Source organism: Bubalus bubalis, chromosome 18 (assembly GCF_019923935.1).
Source record: "Bubalus bubalis isolate 160015118507 breed Murrah chromosome 18, NDDB_SH_1, whole genome shotgun sequence".
Classification (NCBI taxonomy): domain Eukaryota; kingdom Metazoa; phylum Chordata; class Mammalia; order Artiodactyla; family Bovidae; genus Bubalus; species Bubalus bubalis.
Genome location: NC_059174.1, coordinates 17,630,153 through 17,646,397, shown reverse-complemented (window position 1 = coordinate 17,646,397; position 16,245 = coordinate 17,630,153). Strand labels below are relative to the sequence as shown.

Here is a 16,245-nt window from a genome sequence, read left to right as displayed (position 1 = left end):
CTCATTGGCGCCGCAACAGCTGGGAACCACTAGAAGCATTCTTCACTCTCACCATTTTGCAGACCTGAAAACTGAGGCTGGGAAAGGGCAATAAAGCTGGGAGAAGTGGGGCCTGAGGTGGGAGAGGGGATGTCTTCCACCCACCTGCCTTTGGGTGTTTGAACAGGGAGGCAAGTGGGGCTCCCTGCTCTGCAGCTCAGTGACTGGCCCCCTACTAAATCCAGATGTGGACACACAGGTCAGTAGCTGCACCTCTATGGCTCATCTCAGTTTCCCCATCCTTTCTGAAGCTGCCAGCTCCAAAACGTGGGCTCATCCGTGCTTTGATGTTGACAGCGATGGCAAACCCTTGTGATTAGTAGTAACTGTGATAATATTAAACATCTGTGTACCATTTCACATATTGTAAGCACTTTTCTATATATTACCTAATTTGAAACTCATAACAAGGCTATGAGGTAGATGCTATTTGTCCCATTTTTCAGATGAGTAAATAGGTACTTAAGTGAAGTGACTTGCCTTGGGTCATATCCATATATTAGGTGGCTAAAGCAGAGTTTGAACTCCGATCCTTCTACCTCCTTCCCGCTTATTTGTTTCTGCACTCCTCTTTCTCCTCCCATCCACTCATCTGCACATTTGTCCATCTATCCATTCATCCATCCATATATCCATTCATTTATCATTCACCCACTCATGCACCATCCATTTCTCCTTCCATCTAGCTACACATCCGGCCGGCCAGCCATCAGTACTGAGTGCTAAGTACTAGGAATTACACAGCTTTCATGACACGTTTCGGAGAAGGCAATGGCACCCCTACTCCAGTACTCTTGCCTGGAAAATCCCATGGATGGAGGAGCCTGTTAGGCTGCAGTCCATGGGGTCTCGAAGAGTCATACACGACTGAGCAACTTCACTTTCACTTTTCACTCTCATGCATTGGAGAAGGCAATGGCAACCCACTCCAGTACTCTTGCCTGGAAAATCCCATGGACGGAGGAGCCTGTTAGGCTACAGTCCATGGGGTCTCGAAGAGTCGTACACAACTGAGTGACTTCACTTTCACTTTTCACTCTCATGCATTGGAGAAGGAAATGGCAACCCACTCCAGTATTCTTGCCTAGAGAATCCCAGGGATGGCGAAGCCTGGTGGGCTGCCGTCTATGAGGTCGCACAGAGTTGGACACAAGTGAAGTGACTTAGCAGCAGCAGCAGCATGACACCTTTCTCATATACTCTTAATTCCATGCTTAACTGCTCTCCATCCCTCCTCTCACCCTAGAGCTGGGCGTGTCCCCCCCCACACACACACACGCTCGCACACACGCACACACACCCCTCTGATGAGTTGAGAGGAACAGAACAGACTGGGGATCTAGATGGTCCTTGGTTTGCCTCATGGAAATCAGCAAGTTCTGGTGGTGGAAGGGAAGGCAAAAGGCTGACCTACAAGGTCAAGAGCAGACCCACTTTGTGTGTGGGCAGTGATGATATGCCCAGTTCGGTTGGAAGCTGAGTGTATACAAGGGCAGACGAGGCCTTGCAAGCTGGGCCACAGTGTTCATCAACCTCGTCAGCAGGCCCAGATCCCAAGGAGCCCTGCCTTTCTAGGTCAGTAAAGGTCACCCTTACCCCTCTGCTTTGTGCCAGACTGGACATCCTCTCCAAATGGACGAGGATATACCCCCAAGTGTTTTCATAAGAACCTTTGAGATCATTAAATATAATCGGTCTCAGCTGCAGTTTTGATCGCTGGTGCATGCACACAATTCATCACAGCAAATTAGGTCCATCTTCAGAACTTCTGGCCCTGCAGCCTGGGGGTCTGTCGGCGAGGGGCTGGGCCATGTGGCTCTGGAAACCATTTGCGGGGGATGATAAGCCATGCTTTCCAAGGAGGACCACCCTCAGAATAATCTGCCAGGATAGCTTTCCCTCTGCAGGGGTTAATCTTCTAGAAATTTTGAGGATTCAGAAAAGTTTTCCTGTTAGCCAAAGTTTGGAAGAAAGACGAAATGAATATGATCAAAGTTTTAAAATACCATTTATAAGACCTGAAAACACTGGGTTAGTTAAGGGACCTGAACATACATGTTCTGTATAATTAGTGACCGTGTGACCTAGATTTTCCAGAACAGTCCTGATTTCAAGTATTTTGTCCCAACTGTTGGCTATTTGTCCTGATTTTTGGGCTTGTGAAATATGATGACTATCTATGGAGCTGAGTTTGCTCATCAGATTGATTTCAGAAAAAAATTACAAGGAAAAATTCTCCCCCACTCTTTTTCCCCCAACATGGCAAAGCATGCCATAGGCGTACCTCATTCTCGGCTTCCCATCTCCCTCACTGAAGGAGCAGAGGAACACGTCCATCCAGCAGGGTTTGAAAATTGTCAGTGCCCCAGTCCTTTGGACTTGGCGGTGACTGCAGGGGAAGCCTGTCTGCAGTGTGGCTCAGGGCATGAAGGTCTACAGGTCTCACAAGGTACTCTGTCCTGTGATCTGGCCCCTGGAGCCAGGCCACTGGTGGTAGCCATAGGGCACTGCAGACGAACCCCTGTGCACCACGGGGGTGGAAAAGGCCTTGGTCTTGCAGCCATGTTGGCCGGTGATGTGTCCCCTAGATGCTGCAGCTCCAGCCGAGGCCTCTACAGGCTGCATCCCACAGCTACAGTCCATGCAAGTTCCAACCTCCAACCCTAGAACCAAATAGGTAAGGGTTACAGCCCAGGATCGGCCCTGGCATTTTAGCTGTAGAATGCAAAATCTCACCCTCCCAATCTGCCTGTTTACAAAATAAGACCCCACTCATTTTCTGAAAAGATTGTGGTAAAATACACTCGGGGCTTCCCAGGTGGTGCTAGTGGTAAAGAACCTGCCTGCCAATGCAGGGGACATGGGTTCAATCCCTGGGTTGGGAAGATCCCCTGGAGAAGGAGATGGCAACCCACTCCAGTATTTTTCCTTGGAGAATCCCATGGACAGAGGAGCCTGGCGGGCCACAGTCCATGGGGTTGCAAAGAGTTGGACACAACTGAGCGACTAACACACAACATAAAATACACTTACCTAAAATTTATCATTTTAACCACTTTTTTTTTTCCAGCTGTGCTGGGTCTTCCTTGCTGTGGGTGAACGGGGACTGCTCTTTGCTGTGGTTCACGGGCTTCTGATGGCGGTGGCCTCTCTTGTTCTGGAGCATGGGCTCTAAAGCACAGGCTTCATAGTTGGTGCACGGGCTTAGTGGCTCCATGGCATGTGGGTCTTCCCTGACCAGGTTTTGAACCTGTGTCCCCTCCTTCGGCAGGCAGATTCTTTACCACCGGACTACCAGGAAAGTCCTTAACCGTTTTTAGGTAGACAGTTCAGTGGCAGTAAGTACCTTCACGTGGTTGTGAACTATCACCACCATCCACAGATCTTTTCCATCTCCCCAAACGGAAACCGTGTCCCCGTGAGTGAGTGACTCCCCTCCCTCCTCCTGCAGCCCCTGGAAACCACCATCCTCCTTCCTGTCTCTGGGAACCTCATAGAAGTGAGTCATGCCGTCTTTGTCCTTCTGTGACCAGCTCGTTGCACTTAGCGCAGTGTCTTCAAAGGATCCCCTGACTTCTAAGGGAAAAGTATAACATGCCCTGGGCGGGGCTGGGGACACGGGGAAGAGGAGCAGCCTTGCTTCTTCTCCTCTCCCTGACCCTGTCGGTGGAGGCTTCGCCTCACTACCGTCGCTCACTGGCTGTTCTTACTGCATTTTTAGCAAACACAGGCTTGGAGCTGACACCGCCCAGCAGAGAAGGGAGAGACAGGGTCCCTGCCTGCAGCCCACAGCCTAGGGAGGGCCAGGGAAGCAGCCTGGTCGTGGCAGGTTGAGGAAAGTGCTAGAGGGATACCTGTGCAGGTGCAGAGCTGAACCAAAACAGGGGTCTCTCATCAGGTGGGCAGGAAGGGCTTTCCCAGGGCACACAAGTCAGAGGCAGAGGAGCCTAGGGAGACGGGAGGGAGCCTTGGGGCTGTGGAGTGGCTGCCAGGAGGGCTGAGCAGGGAAAGAGCTTGGCCTGCTTGGGGAGCCGGGAGAAGGCAGTTGAGGCTTCAGGGCCAGCAGGCGCCAGACCTTGTAGGACCATCAGGCCTGGGGTCCAGGGCCTGGATTTCTTCTGGGTGTGGTTGGAACCCACTGGGAGTTAAGCAGAGATCTCGCCTCCCTGCTCCCCGGAAGAGAGAATTTGGGACGTGCCTCTCACAGCTCTTTATTCTCCCAGCATCCCACTGCCATGAAGAGGGAGCCAGAGTGGAAACCAGGGCCACTGGCTAGTGGGGGCTGGCAGGTGTGTCCCCGAAGTGGTGTGAGTCAGGGCGGGTCAGCTGCGCTATGTGTTAATCGCTTCAGTCACGGCCGACTCTGCGACCCCCGTGGGCTGTAGCCCGCCAGAGTCCTCTGTCCATGGGATTCTCCAGGCAAGAATACTAGAGTGGGTTGCCATTCCCTTCTCCAGTGGATCTTCCCAACCCAGGGGTTGAAGCCGAGTCTCCTGCATTGCAGGCAGATTCTTTACCATCTGAGCCACCTATGTGAGGAGACAAAAAGCCAAAATAACAATAACCGACCCTGAACCATTTTCAGCATGTTGTCAGTGTAATGTCTGTGTGTGTGTGTGTGTGTGTGTGTGTGCACACCAGCACACTGGGATTGGGTGGTGTTCATGAATGTGTGTGTGACTGGTGTATCTGTGAGACTGTATGTGTGTGGCTGTCCATGAGTGTGTGTGTATCTGTGGGCTTCCCTGATGGCTCAGCGGTAAAGACTCTGCCTGCAGTGTGGGAGATACAGGAGATGTGGGCTTGATCCCTGGATCGGGAAGATCCCCTGGAGGAGGACATGGAAACCCACTCCCGTATTCTTGCCTGGAGAATCCCATGGACAGAGGAGCCTTGTGGGCTATAGTCCATAGGGTCGCAAAGAGTCAGACACGACTGAAGTGACAGCATGCATGCACACACGTGTGTATCTGTGTACATTTCATTTGGGGGTACCTGTGTGTGTGTTTGGAACCCAGTGGGGGATCGTGCAGAGATCTCCCACTTCCCCTCTCCTTGGATGTGTGAGTGCAGGGCATCCATGAGAGTGTGTGTTTGGGGGTGGGCAGAGGAGCCCCATCATACCATACTGAGCTCATAAGTGCCCCCAAGGGCAGTCCCCCCATGATGCCCGGCCCTCTCCTTCCCCATGAGGCACGGTGGGTGATGACTGGGATGATTCTCAACTTCTTTAGAAGAAAGGGAGGTACGAGGGGGATTATCTTCAAGACTCTTGAACGGGTGGTCATGGCAAACTGGTGCTGTTCTCTCAGAGTGCTTGAGGGAGGGGCTGCCTGGAAAGATGGACATTTTAGCATTTCAAAATGTGACCCTAGGGAAGGCGGGTTTCCCAGACTTGCTCCCACCTGGCATGCCTGGAAACCCTCAGGCTGCACCCCTGGAAAGCACCCATGTAGCAGCGGTACCCAGGACCTGGGGGACTGTGCCAGCCTCAGCAGAGCTTCCTCTTCTGTCCTCCATCCTAATGATGGGCCACGTGCCACCTAATAGCACTGCCTGCCCTCCCCACTGCCCTGGGCATCAGCCACTCTGTGTACCGGGAGACACCTCAGGTGTCGGGAGGGCCTCTCAGAATACCAGCAGCCTCAAGCTGGCAGCCCTGGGGGCCAGATGTGACCTGCAGACATGTTTTCATTGGGTGATCATGCTTTACACATTGAGATGTTTTGTATATATTTTTAAAAAATCTCCCATTTTTCAGTTTTTCCTACAGAACCAGCCATGCTGGCCACACTGGGCCTGCATTCCCACAGGACCGCAATTGCCCGGAGCCCACAAGGGCTGGCTCTTTCCAGTGAGGCTTGGGTTGCTGGGAGGCCACAGTGCTTGCCGTGCCTTACAGCTTTGCACCTGGCCGGCTTGCTGGTGGACCTCACAGCACCCTGAGCAGTAGGCTGCGGTCCAGTCCGGGCGTGGCTGTACATGGTCAGGGAGCCCTACCCACACAGCCATGTCTCCCCAACATCAGCCTCTGTGTTTCAGTTTATTAACCCTTACTGTGAGTTTAGCAGTAGCAGTGTTAGTCGCTCAGTCCTGTCCAGCTCTTTGCAACCCCACAAACTGTAGCCTGCCAGGCTCCTCTGTCCATGGGATTCTGCAGGCAAGCATACTGGATTGCCATTCCCTTCTCCAAAGGATCTTCCTGACCCAGGGATCGAACCCAGGTCTCCTGCATTGTAGGCAGGTTCTTTACCTTCTGAGCTACAGGGAAGATCTAACTGTGAGCTTGGGGCCCACTAACAGGGTGTTCCGTGTGCGTGGTGTGTGGTCGTCTTTGACCATCACTAAGACCAGCAGACGTGCTCTCAGGGAGGAGGAGAGCACCCTTCCCTCTCGTGGTCTTGGGAGCCCACTCTTCACACACCTTTTTTTTTTATATATATGTTTTCTTTTCTTTATCTGGCTGCCTTGGGTCTTAGTTGCTGCACGGGGCTCCTCGTTGCGTCAGGTGGGCTCTCCAGTTTTGGTGCACAGGCTCAGTAGTTGCGAGGCGCGGGCTTCGTTGCCCCAAGGCATGTGGGATCTTACTTCCCCCACCAGAGATCGAACCCTCAACCCCGGCACTGCAAGGCGGATGCTTAACCGCTGGGCCACCAGGGAAGTCCCCCCATGCCATTTTTAACGGAGCATCAGCACTGCTGCCTACGCCTCTCCTCACACTCTGGTGGCCTGTGTGACCTGATTCCCACCTTGCTCCAGCAGGGCGCAATCCTATCTTTCAGACACCCGACTCAGACTCTTTGGGGGCAGGGGGCCGTGCCTCATTTGTATTTGAGATGAACCCCAGGAGCTCGTTCCAAGCAGGCGCTAGGCTGTGTTTAGCGTGGACTTCCCGGTGACCACTGTCAGGCCAGCGTGGTGTCCCCACCTGGGAGGGGCCCGAGTCCACACGCAGGGAAATCGTGGCCACCCGGCGTGTTATGGCCGAAACCCTCGGTTCTCGGCCCTTGGTCCCAGAGTGTGCTGGGTACCCGGCCCCCGAGGGACTCCACCTCCCTTTCGAGAAGCAGCAAGAGTGGCAGCCACATTAACTCTGGACTCGGGGGGTCAGGCTTATCGCCCAGGAGAGGCGGATTGGTAAACAGCCCTGGAGAGATTTCACCTTCCTCTGCCCGTGACACGGCCATAAACCCTCGTTTTCCCTTGCACAGCTGCTTGGTAAAAGTCTAGTGGCTTGCCTGTGATTCTGTGCTCACAAACAGACCAGCTGGGCCCATTTGCATGCTGAAGTGCAGCTCCCCGGAGCCTGCGGGCCCTCTGGGCAGGTATTATTAGCTCCCTTGTTTTGTTGGGTGACTCTGAATGGGAGCCTGTTTACGGGCTGAGTTCCTAATAGAAGGCTTCAGTTCCCTCCTAATAATCTATTCTCCAGTGGGTTTTATTTCCAAAGCACAGCCGTATAGAACCTGACCCCTTGGGAGTTCATTGGGCTTTTTTTTTTCTTCTTCTTCTTTTTCACAACAACATTTTCTCCCACATTTTCACTAGAAGATATTTTTCCCGCTCCTGGGACTGGTTGTTGGTTACGCTCCCTGCTTCGGGCTCTTGGGTCCTGGGTGCTGGAGAGAGAGGTTTAGAGGGGGTGCTCACTTGCCCACCTGAGGTCCTTAGAGCAGTGGAGAGGATGAAAGAAAGTAGATGTTCAGCTCCTTTGGGGATACGAGCAGCAGCAAAGGTCAAAAGCTCTTTCTCACATGCCCCCAGGTGACTTGAGGTCCACAAAACTGCTCCTGTTTGGGGTTCTGCCAGAAAGTGGCAGACTCCCCTCCCCGGAAAGCTAACCCCACTGTTCCCCGGAAGCTGGAATCCCCCTCCATGCCAGGAGATCTGGATGAATTGAGGCAGTCACACGAGAGACAGACTTCCCCAGCTAAACGGGTGCGACGCTCACTTCCCGCTGTTCCGGAGTGGCAGACGACAGCCCGTCTGGCTGTCTGGGAGGCAGGGCCAGGGAAGCCCCACACACGTCCCCACGCACGGAGGGGCTGCCTGGGCCTTGTAGGACATCTCGGGCTTTGTCTTAGACTGGCGGGTCACCAGCTTCACTCTGGACCCTCCTGATGCTGAATGGTGTCCCTTCCACACCGGCGAACCTCTCCACGCCCTCCGTGCAGACGGGCAGCTGTCAGCCAGAAGGGTGGGCCGGGAGCGGGGGAAGTGGGGCGCAGACACGTCAGAGCTGGGGCCCCCAGGAGAGCGAGTGCGTCACCGGGCAGGCATTTAGAGGGAACCTCGGCCATCACTCACTCCTAATTTTCATGACGTGCATTAGCTAAATTGTGTTCTGAGTATTCATTCAGCTCTGTTTATGGCGTGCTCTCGAGTGTGCTTACCGTTTGTCAGAAGTGCAAACTAGCGAACATACGAGCCTTTAAGACAGGCCATCTGTTCGTCTTAGACCCTTGGACGATTGTCAAACGCTTCTAAAAATAAGTGCTCACTAGCAGAGAGGGGCTGCCCAGGTGATGCGCAGCGGAGAGGGAGGCGGGCTGCCTGCGCCTGAACCCTCCCCGAAGGGAAAGATACTGTGCGGGTACCAGGGGCCGGGAGGGGGTGTTACGGGAAGGGCCGAGGGAGATGAGAGCACGAAGGTCCTACCGGAGGACCCTTCTGGCTGGAGGTGTGTGCAGCTCCCTGTTCCTTGACTCTTGTGTAACTCCACAGCTCAAATACCTTCGATGGCTCCCCATGGCCCAGATTTAAGGGCAAGCTGCCTCGTCTGGCATCAAGGAACCTCATCAATAAGGCCCCCGCCTTCCTTTCCAGGCTTGTCTCCATGGCACATGCCCTGTGCTTCTGCCAAGCTGAATTATTCATTGTTCCCCCAACATATGCTGCACTTTTCACATTTTGCAGACAGACGAGGGCTCTGCTGAAGAGTGGGCTCTGCATACAGACTGCATGGGTACAGCCCCCGCACCGCCATTACCAGCTGTGGGACCTCCATGCTGTGCCTCAGTTTTCTCATCTGTGAAATAGGGATAGAGAGTATTTAGTCCCCGGGGTTGCCGTGAGGCTTAGCTGTGATTGTTGTCAGGATCCTTCACACCATCAGCCTTTGTCTGGGTGGTCCCATCTCCCTGGAAAGTGAGCACATGCCCACACACACACACACGCGCACACACGCTCACACTAATGCAAATCCTAACCTAAGCAATCCTCAAAAGGGCAGCTTGGAGGCCAGCTTTCTCGTTAAACTCCTCCCAATCAGAAATCAGCTCTCCATCCTTCAGCCATGAGCTGGTAGAAGGCCAGGATACGCCTCACTCTGTCTCTCCTCTGTCTCTGTCCACTGCACACGGCCAGGCTCCATGTTTGCTAAATGAACCAATACCAGAACCTCTCTTAGCCTGAACAGGCCTGCAGCATTAGCCCGAAGGATCTACCTTTTTCCTGGAAACGAATCTTCCCGTGGCTAAGGCAGGTTCTTGGACTTGATCCCTGCTCCTGCAGTCTGCTCTTTGTAAAGCCAGCCTCGTGAGAGCTACTGGGTCGGAAGCCACCAGGGACTGGCCCAGCGGTGGGGAGGAAGGGGACGGACCACAGCCTCTTCCCCAACCAGAGGCAAGTGATGTGGTCAAGGTGAGGCCAGCTGTGATCTGCAGGTGGGGCTGGGTGAGTGGGCGGGTGGGATGTTCTCAGGATGCGGGGCTGTGTCCCTGCAGCCTTACATCTGCCATGGGGATGTGAGGCTAAGCCCTGGGACTTCTTCTGTGCACTTTGGGAGTGAGGCTCTTTGAATTCAGTCCCCTGCCACACTGTGGAGCTGTGAGCTTCTCAAGGAAGAGGCTGGGGCTCCCCCAACTCTGTGTGTCCATGGCCTCTGTGAACGACTATGGGAAGGGGTGCGTGAATGACCGGAAGAGGACACGCCTCCTCCCTTCCTTACAAAGTCTCCGTGAGGTTCCCCACCTCACCAGACATCCGACTGTTCCCTGGCGGGAGGGAAAGCAGTGGCTTGTGGGTGCAGAAGTTGTAGCCAGGGGGCTGCGGGGAGGGGGCCATGAGGAGAGGGCCTTTATCCGACCCTGCTGCTCCAGGGATAGGACTGTCCAAGGTGCTGCCTTCTCCGGAGTGGTCCTGAGATCTCACCAGCCCTCCGGGTACCATGGGGGTACCAGCAGGAGCAAACGGCCCCTTGCTCCCAGAGCTCATGACACTCCCAGAGCATCATGAACACCGTCTGTGGGGTGTATGGAGCACGTCCTCTTAGCCAGTCTGCAATAACTACACTCACACTATCTCCTGAGGCCTCAGGGCATCTTAGGATGTGGGCTCGGTTATTGCTGCTCCCTCCACCCCAAGTCCCCCAGAGGTCAAGGTCACGTGGCTAGCAAGTGGCAGAACCAGGATTCAAACCCAGGAGCCAGCCCCTCTCCGCCTGCCTTGCGATCCCCCCGAGCAGGGGCTAGCACGAATGGGGCACGTGCAAAGGACCAGGCGAGGTGCCAGGACTTTAGAGATGCTTTGTCATCAGCATGGCAGGAGCACAGGAGGGGCAGCCCATAATGACCAGCAGTGTGGAGAAATCCTCTCCAGCCCACGCCCGTGCATCTCAGGGGGTGCAGAGCAGTCTCTCATTGCCTCGCAGGCAGAGTTTTCCATGCCACCAGGCACCCAGCATGTTTAAGCATCACTAGTCTTTTCTACTTGACTCTGCGGTGGGTGGGCATCAAAGGGACACCAAGCAGGGTCTCAGACCAAGGGACAGAAAACAGAACCACGACCTGGAGAAGAAATCCCGACCAGGGAGGGACACACCAGTGTGTGTGTGTGTGTGTGTGTGTGTGTGTGTGTGTGTGTCTGCGTGTGCATGTGTGTGTGTGCACATGATTCGTACGCATGCCTGTTGTGGGGCCTGGAGGTGTGTTGAGCCAGGGATGCCTCCTGGAACAATGAAGCCAGAACAGGACCCCCACCACAATCTCCACCTGGCGTGTGCCAGTGTGTGTCTGCGCTTTGGGGAGGACGGTCCCGCCACAGACTCCATGATTCTGATGCTTCCTCACTACCCAGACCATACCCTGGCTTGGGCCCTGGATCCGGGTTATTTTACTGCTGACTTCCTAGTGACAAACAAGGCGGCTCTCACGTAGCAGGGTATTTCGTAAAAAGGTTTGTTGAAGGAATGAATAACTATGTAAATGAATGTGAGGGTGTGACCGAGGGATCCTCCACGGCCACAGCCCTCTGGGGATGACTTCCACAGACACAGGGTTCACCAGGACCCCAGCCGGGGCCCGACCGGCCCCTCTCTAGCTTCTCTCCCAGGGAGCTGACAGCTCGGGGCACCAGGCAGAGGCAGCCGGCACCGGCCCTTCCAGAAACCTCCGCCACCAGAGCCGCACAGAGCGGATGGATCTCCGCCGCAAACCAGGGCCACCCACCGCCCTCCCGTTCTCCCGTTTTATTTTTCTCACCTGCTCCTCGGCCCACACCTGCGTCTCCCTGGCAGGCACCGAGGCCCGTGTGGATGCCAGACGCCCCCCGTCTCTAGGCACCTTCCCCGTCCTTGCCGGCTGCCACCCCCGCCCTCGCCCCGGCCTTTATGAGGCCGGGAAAGTGTTCTTCTGCGGTTCGGTAGCATCTTTAAAAAACGATTTTCTTGCTTCTCGGAAGGGGCTAAATATAGCACAGGCATAAACAGAGAAATAGACATTAAGCCAAAATGCCCTTGTGAGAACCATGCCGGGTGCAAGGAACTCTAAGAAGACTTGATGAAGCTCCCCCATCCCTGGAACCGACCGCAGCTCCAAGCCGTGGGGGAAAGCAGCCCGGCTTTTTAGGGTTATTGAACTGTGCCGTCGGCGGAGCTGCTCAGCGCACAGGTGCGTTAGTGGTTGGTGAGTCCTGGGGACGGTCCCCGCCACCCCTCCGCCCTTCCTGAGGAGGAGCTGGTGCCGGCTTGTCCTGGCATGTGGGCTTCTCGGCACCCCCACCCCCATAATTACTGGGCGGCCTTGACCCGGCTCCACCAGAGCTATCATACTGCACCCAAGTCTGGGTGTCTCTTGGCACATCCCCGTTTCCGCAGTCAGGATTGTGGGCTGAGCCGAGCTGGAGTCATCCCCTCCCTCCCCTATGCCCGTCCCAGGGCAGAGTCTCCAGAAGGCGCTTCACAGCTCAGTGCTGAATGAATTCTGGTGCCTGGCCCCGTCCCTGCATTGAGTTTCAGCATTTCCATCTGCTGGGACATCCTGGGCTTTTTGTTTCTGGAGAACTTCAGGAAAGGAAGTTTCACCCCACTGTCTCAGGACCCTCTTTGAGGAAGTTCTTCCTTGAATCTAACGGAAAAGCCACCAGCTCCTGCTCCTTAAGAGAGAAAGCTGCTGTTGTTTTCGCCTGAGAAGTGGCATTTGTTCCTGAAATGTCCTCATCAGTGGTCCTAGGCGTAGGTTCCCACCTCCAGGATTTCTGTACCTGGCTGAGCTGCTGTGGACCACGTGGGTCACACCGGCCCTGCTCTTGGCATCTTGGCAAGAGGCTGCTTCATTATCCAGAGAGCCCCGGACACCACCTTTTCCCTTGTTGCTGCTGGGTAGCCCTGAGGAGTCTGTGAAGATCAGACATCATCTGGTTTTCTGCTGCTTATGAAACAGAGTCCACGTTCAAGGGCATTCAGGGCTCCCGGCAGTCCTCTCTGTGACCTCTGTGCTGGGATCACCCCACTGGTGCCTGCAGTGGTCGGGCTTATTCCAGCCTCCATACCTTCCTCTATGCTGTGCCCCCGCTTTGGACTGTCCTCTCCCCTTACCATGCATCCTTCCTGTACACAGCTTCATTTATTTATCCTTCCACTGATGCAAAAATATTTACTGTCTACTTGGTATCAGACCCTCAGAATCAAAATTTGAGAACAAAGTCAGAGCTATACATGTTTACCTTAATGCCCCCCTCCCCCCCACAACCCCGTGCAAATCAAGAAGGACCTGACCACACCCAGGGAGCCCGGGCAACAGGGCACTGTTAACTGACTGGCTGTTGGCAGGGTGGGAGAGTGAAACCACCACATTATTCATTGCTGGAAGCTGCACCTGTGATGCCGCTGCTGGATGTGGTGGGCCCAGGGGTCCGATCAGCACAGTGAGCAGCCCTGGGCCAAACTCGGTGGGACTGAGAGAAGAGGTGATGCCATCCCCCCCCCCCCCCCGTCTGCCCCTCAGCAGAGGCAGCCAGCCTGGCACCTGGGAGGCACTTGCACGTGTGGGAGGTGGGCTGGAGGTGCCTTGAGTGGCTCCTGGGAGGGGAAGCAGAGGACTTCAAGAGGAGCATGGTTGGGAGGAGAGAAGGGGTGGGAACTGAGTGAGCAAAGGCCCGGGAGCTGGGAGGATGGTTTGATGTAGGGTGGGCTCTGCTCCCCGCAGGACGGGCTGGCTATCCCTGCACAAGTGCAGGGAGAGGTGCCTCGGCTGGAGGGTGGGCGTTCCCATGGAAACCGCCGCATCCCATCTGTGGCCTCAGACAACCTGCCTTGCGCCTCTGGGTCCCTGACACCCCCACCGAGGTGCCAGGCCAGGATGGCAGAGTTGTTGCTCGTGTCTGGAAAGGAGTTTGGATGATCCACAGACTGGGTGCCCATGGGGAGGTAAGGTGCTGTAGGAACCCTGCCATCTCGCTCAAGCCCCTGGCTCTCTTGGATTCGTTGCCACCCCCCTCCTGCTTCCTGGCTGGGTGTATTTTAGCCTGTCTGAGCTTCAGTATCCTTTTTACCATGTCCTACCTTGTAAACCTGCAGTGGGGACTGAAAGAGGTGTGCCTTCAACCACACAGAGCACCCGTGCTGGTCAGAGTCCGGCCATGTGGCCTGTGCCCCGGAGCACAAGAAAGGAGGCAGCAGGGCTTGGTAGCTCCGAGCTGCTGGAGTCAGCGAGCATCTGCCGTGTGTGGTCGGGGCGCTGCCTCTCCCGGCCAGGGTGCTGCCTCTCCCGGGCCGTGCGATTGCCGGAGGGGTTGGCGACATCACCAAGGAGACAGCAGCCATGCCCGCCGTGGGCAGCGGCTGCCGCAGGGGCCCTGGGCTGGGGAGCGGGGGTGGCCCCAGGCCTCCCCGCGAAGCTGCGGGCATCTTGTGGTCGCCTTCGCAGTCCAGTCCTGGAGCCCAGGAGAGAGAGGCAGAGCCGCGCCTGACCCCTGGTGGTCATCGGCAGAACTGCAGGAGCGGCTCCCAACCCTGGATGAGTCGCTGCGCTGGAGGGGCGCCCAGGTCTGCGGAGGCAGTCCATTCTTGGGGATCTGCTTCTGTACGGGGGTCCTGTGCTGGGGGTCCTGTGCTGCTCCCCACGGAGGGGCTTCTCTGGCCTGAGTGGATTCCGCTTCCTTTCTCCAGGTGCGGTGAGATTGAATACCACCTGAGGCTTTGATGAGATTGGTCTGGATTTGGAATACAGACCACTGCAAAAGAAATAAAAAGATAGGCTCTTAAGAGGCCAAACGCCAACCCCAGCCCCAGGCCACTGGCTCCTGGGGAAACACCTACACTGCCTTTCTGCTCTGGCTGGCATGAGGGAAGAGCTGACTTGGGCCATGGAGAGACGGAAGCGTTTAGCCAGAGGGTTCCACCCAGGCCCTCTATTCCCAGGCGGATTCGAGCTGTACACAAGGTCCTTCTGGCCAGAGCACTGTCATATGACGGCACAGGCAGGCTCCCTCCCCCGGGCCCTCCCGGCTTGGGTAGGGGGTGACCTGGCCCCTGCCTCTGCCATAGGCACTGCGGCCGCCCACTGTCTGAACACATCAGCGCCGCTCTGGCGTTTCTTGGCTGAAGAGCTGCATGGCACACATGCTGTATCCCTCCACCGGGCTCCGAGCATCTCCCCGGAAGGACCGTGGAGGGGATCTGGGGGAAGCCTGCAGGCGATCGGATATAATTTCCTCCTGATCATTAGAGCAAAAGGGAGACGGAGAGGTGAACAGGGATTTTTCAATTCCCGCCGCCTGCGCAGCCTTTCCCCTCTCCCTCCGGATAGCCAGTCCCCGTGGTAAGACCTGAATGGTCTAAAAACAAAAATTCACAGGGAGCCCAGGTTGGCAGCAACAGGAACCCATCCCCAAGCCCCGAATCAACTTGGCGTCTTGGCAGCTGCGTCGCCAGAGCACTTTTTCGTTCTTGCATTTTGTTTTGTCATAATCGAGATGCTTTTCTGTGGCTCTCGGCTTAAATGCACCGAGTGGGAGGGGACGGGCATGCTCTCCATTCTTCTGCCTTCATGCGTGTCTCCTTTCTTCGCCTTTGCAGAACCACACGATGAGCCAGCATGCACAGTGAGGGACCGCTCGACAGGACTCCTCTCCGCAGAAGGCTTGCCGGAGACGCCGTGGGGAGGGCCATTTGAACATTACATCCAATCAAAGTGTCATTTGCAACCCAGATGTAAAACTCTAATGATTTGGCCATGAGGCGCTGCTATTATAAGCAGCTGGAAATGAATATTAATGGCAGAGATTAAAAGTATTCCATGCTCAGTATTTTTTATTGTCCTGCTACAGCTAGTGTGCTTTTAGAGTTTCCGCCGCAGACTACATTTCTAGAGTTAGAGAAACCCGCTTTTGGAAGCGATTGTCCTTTGTTCCTTCATGTATTATATTGATAGTTTTTTTTTTTTTTTAAAAGGATTAGTGTGATTTTTTTTCTTCGCTTCTTATTTTTCTTTCTTGTTTTTCTTTCCCCCCCTTCTGTTAACTACTTTTTAATTGCAATTCTAGGTAATTGTGCATCGTGATGTGATTGCTTGGCTATTGTCTGAATATTTCCTTTTAATTTTTTTAATTAAAGACTAATGCTTTGATTGGATTTGCCAGTTCACCGGACAGTGATTAAAACTATGTAATGAATATAATCGGTTTCAGTGCAACTGGATGGTCTGCTTTTAAATGTGACTTAATCTGACTGCAGTAACTAGTACAGTTCAATAAAGGGAATCCATGCGATTAGCATCCGCCTGCCTGGTTCTCTCCTCCCCAGCCCAGGGCTGTGTGGGGGCTGTCGTCACCTACAGGGTATGTTCCTGTGGATCACACATGCTCATGGGGTGTGCTTGGACTCAGTCACTAAGTCATGTCCAAGTCTTTGCAACCCCATGAGCTGTTGCCCGTCATGGCTCCACTGCCCAGGCAAGAATACTGGAGTGAGTTGCCATTTCCTTCTCC

General features: G+C 54.9%; 1 protein-coding gene across 5 annotated transcripts in view; it reads left to right on the top strand.

Moving 5' to 3' along the window:
• The window catches only part of ZNF423 (zinc finger protein 423), a 346,122-nt gene extending 330,422 nt beyond the window's left edge, over nt 1-15,700 (top strand). For all 5 annotated transcript variants that reach the window (XM_025268619.3, XM_025268623.3, XM_025268625.3 and 2 more), the window contains one exon: nt 15,335-15,700. In XM_025268619.3, coding sequence (XP_025124404.2) covers nt 15,335-15,364 — 30 coding nt within the window. In that variant the 3' untranslated portion in view covers nt 15,365-15,700. The remainder of the gene's footprint in view (nt 1-15,334) is intronic.
• Nucleotides 15,701-16,245: the final 545 nt, after the last annotated feature.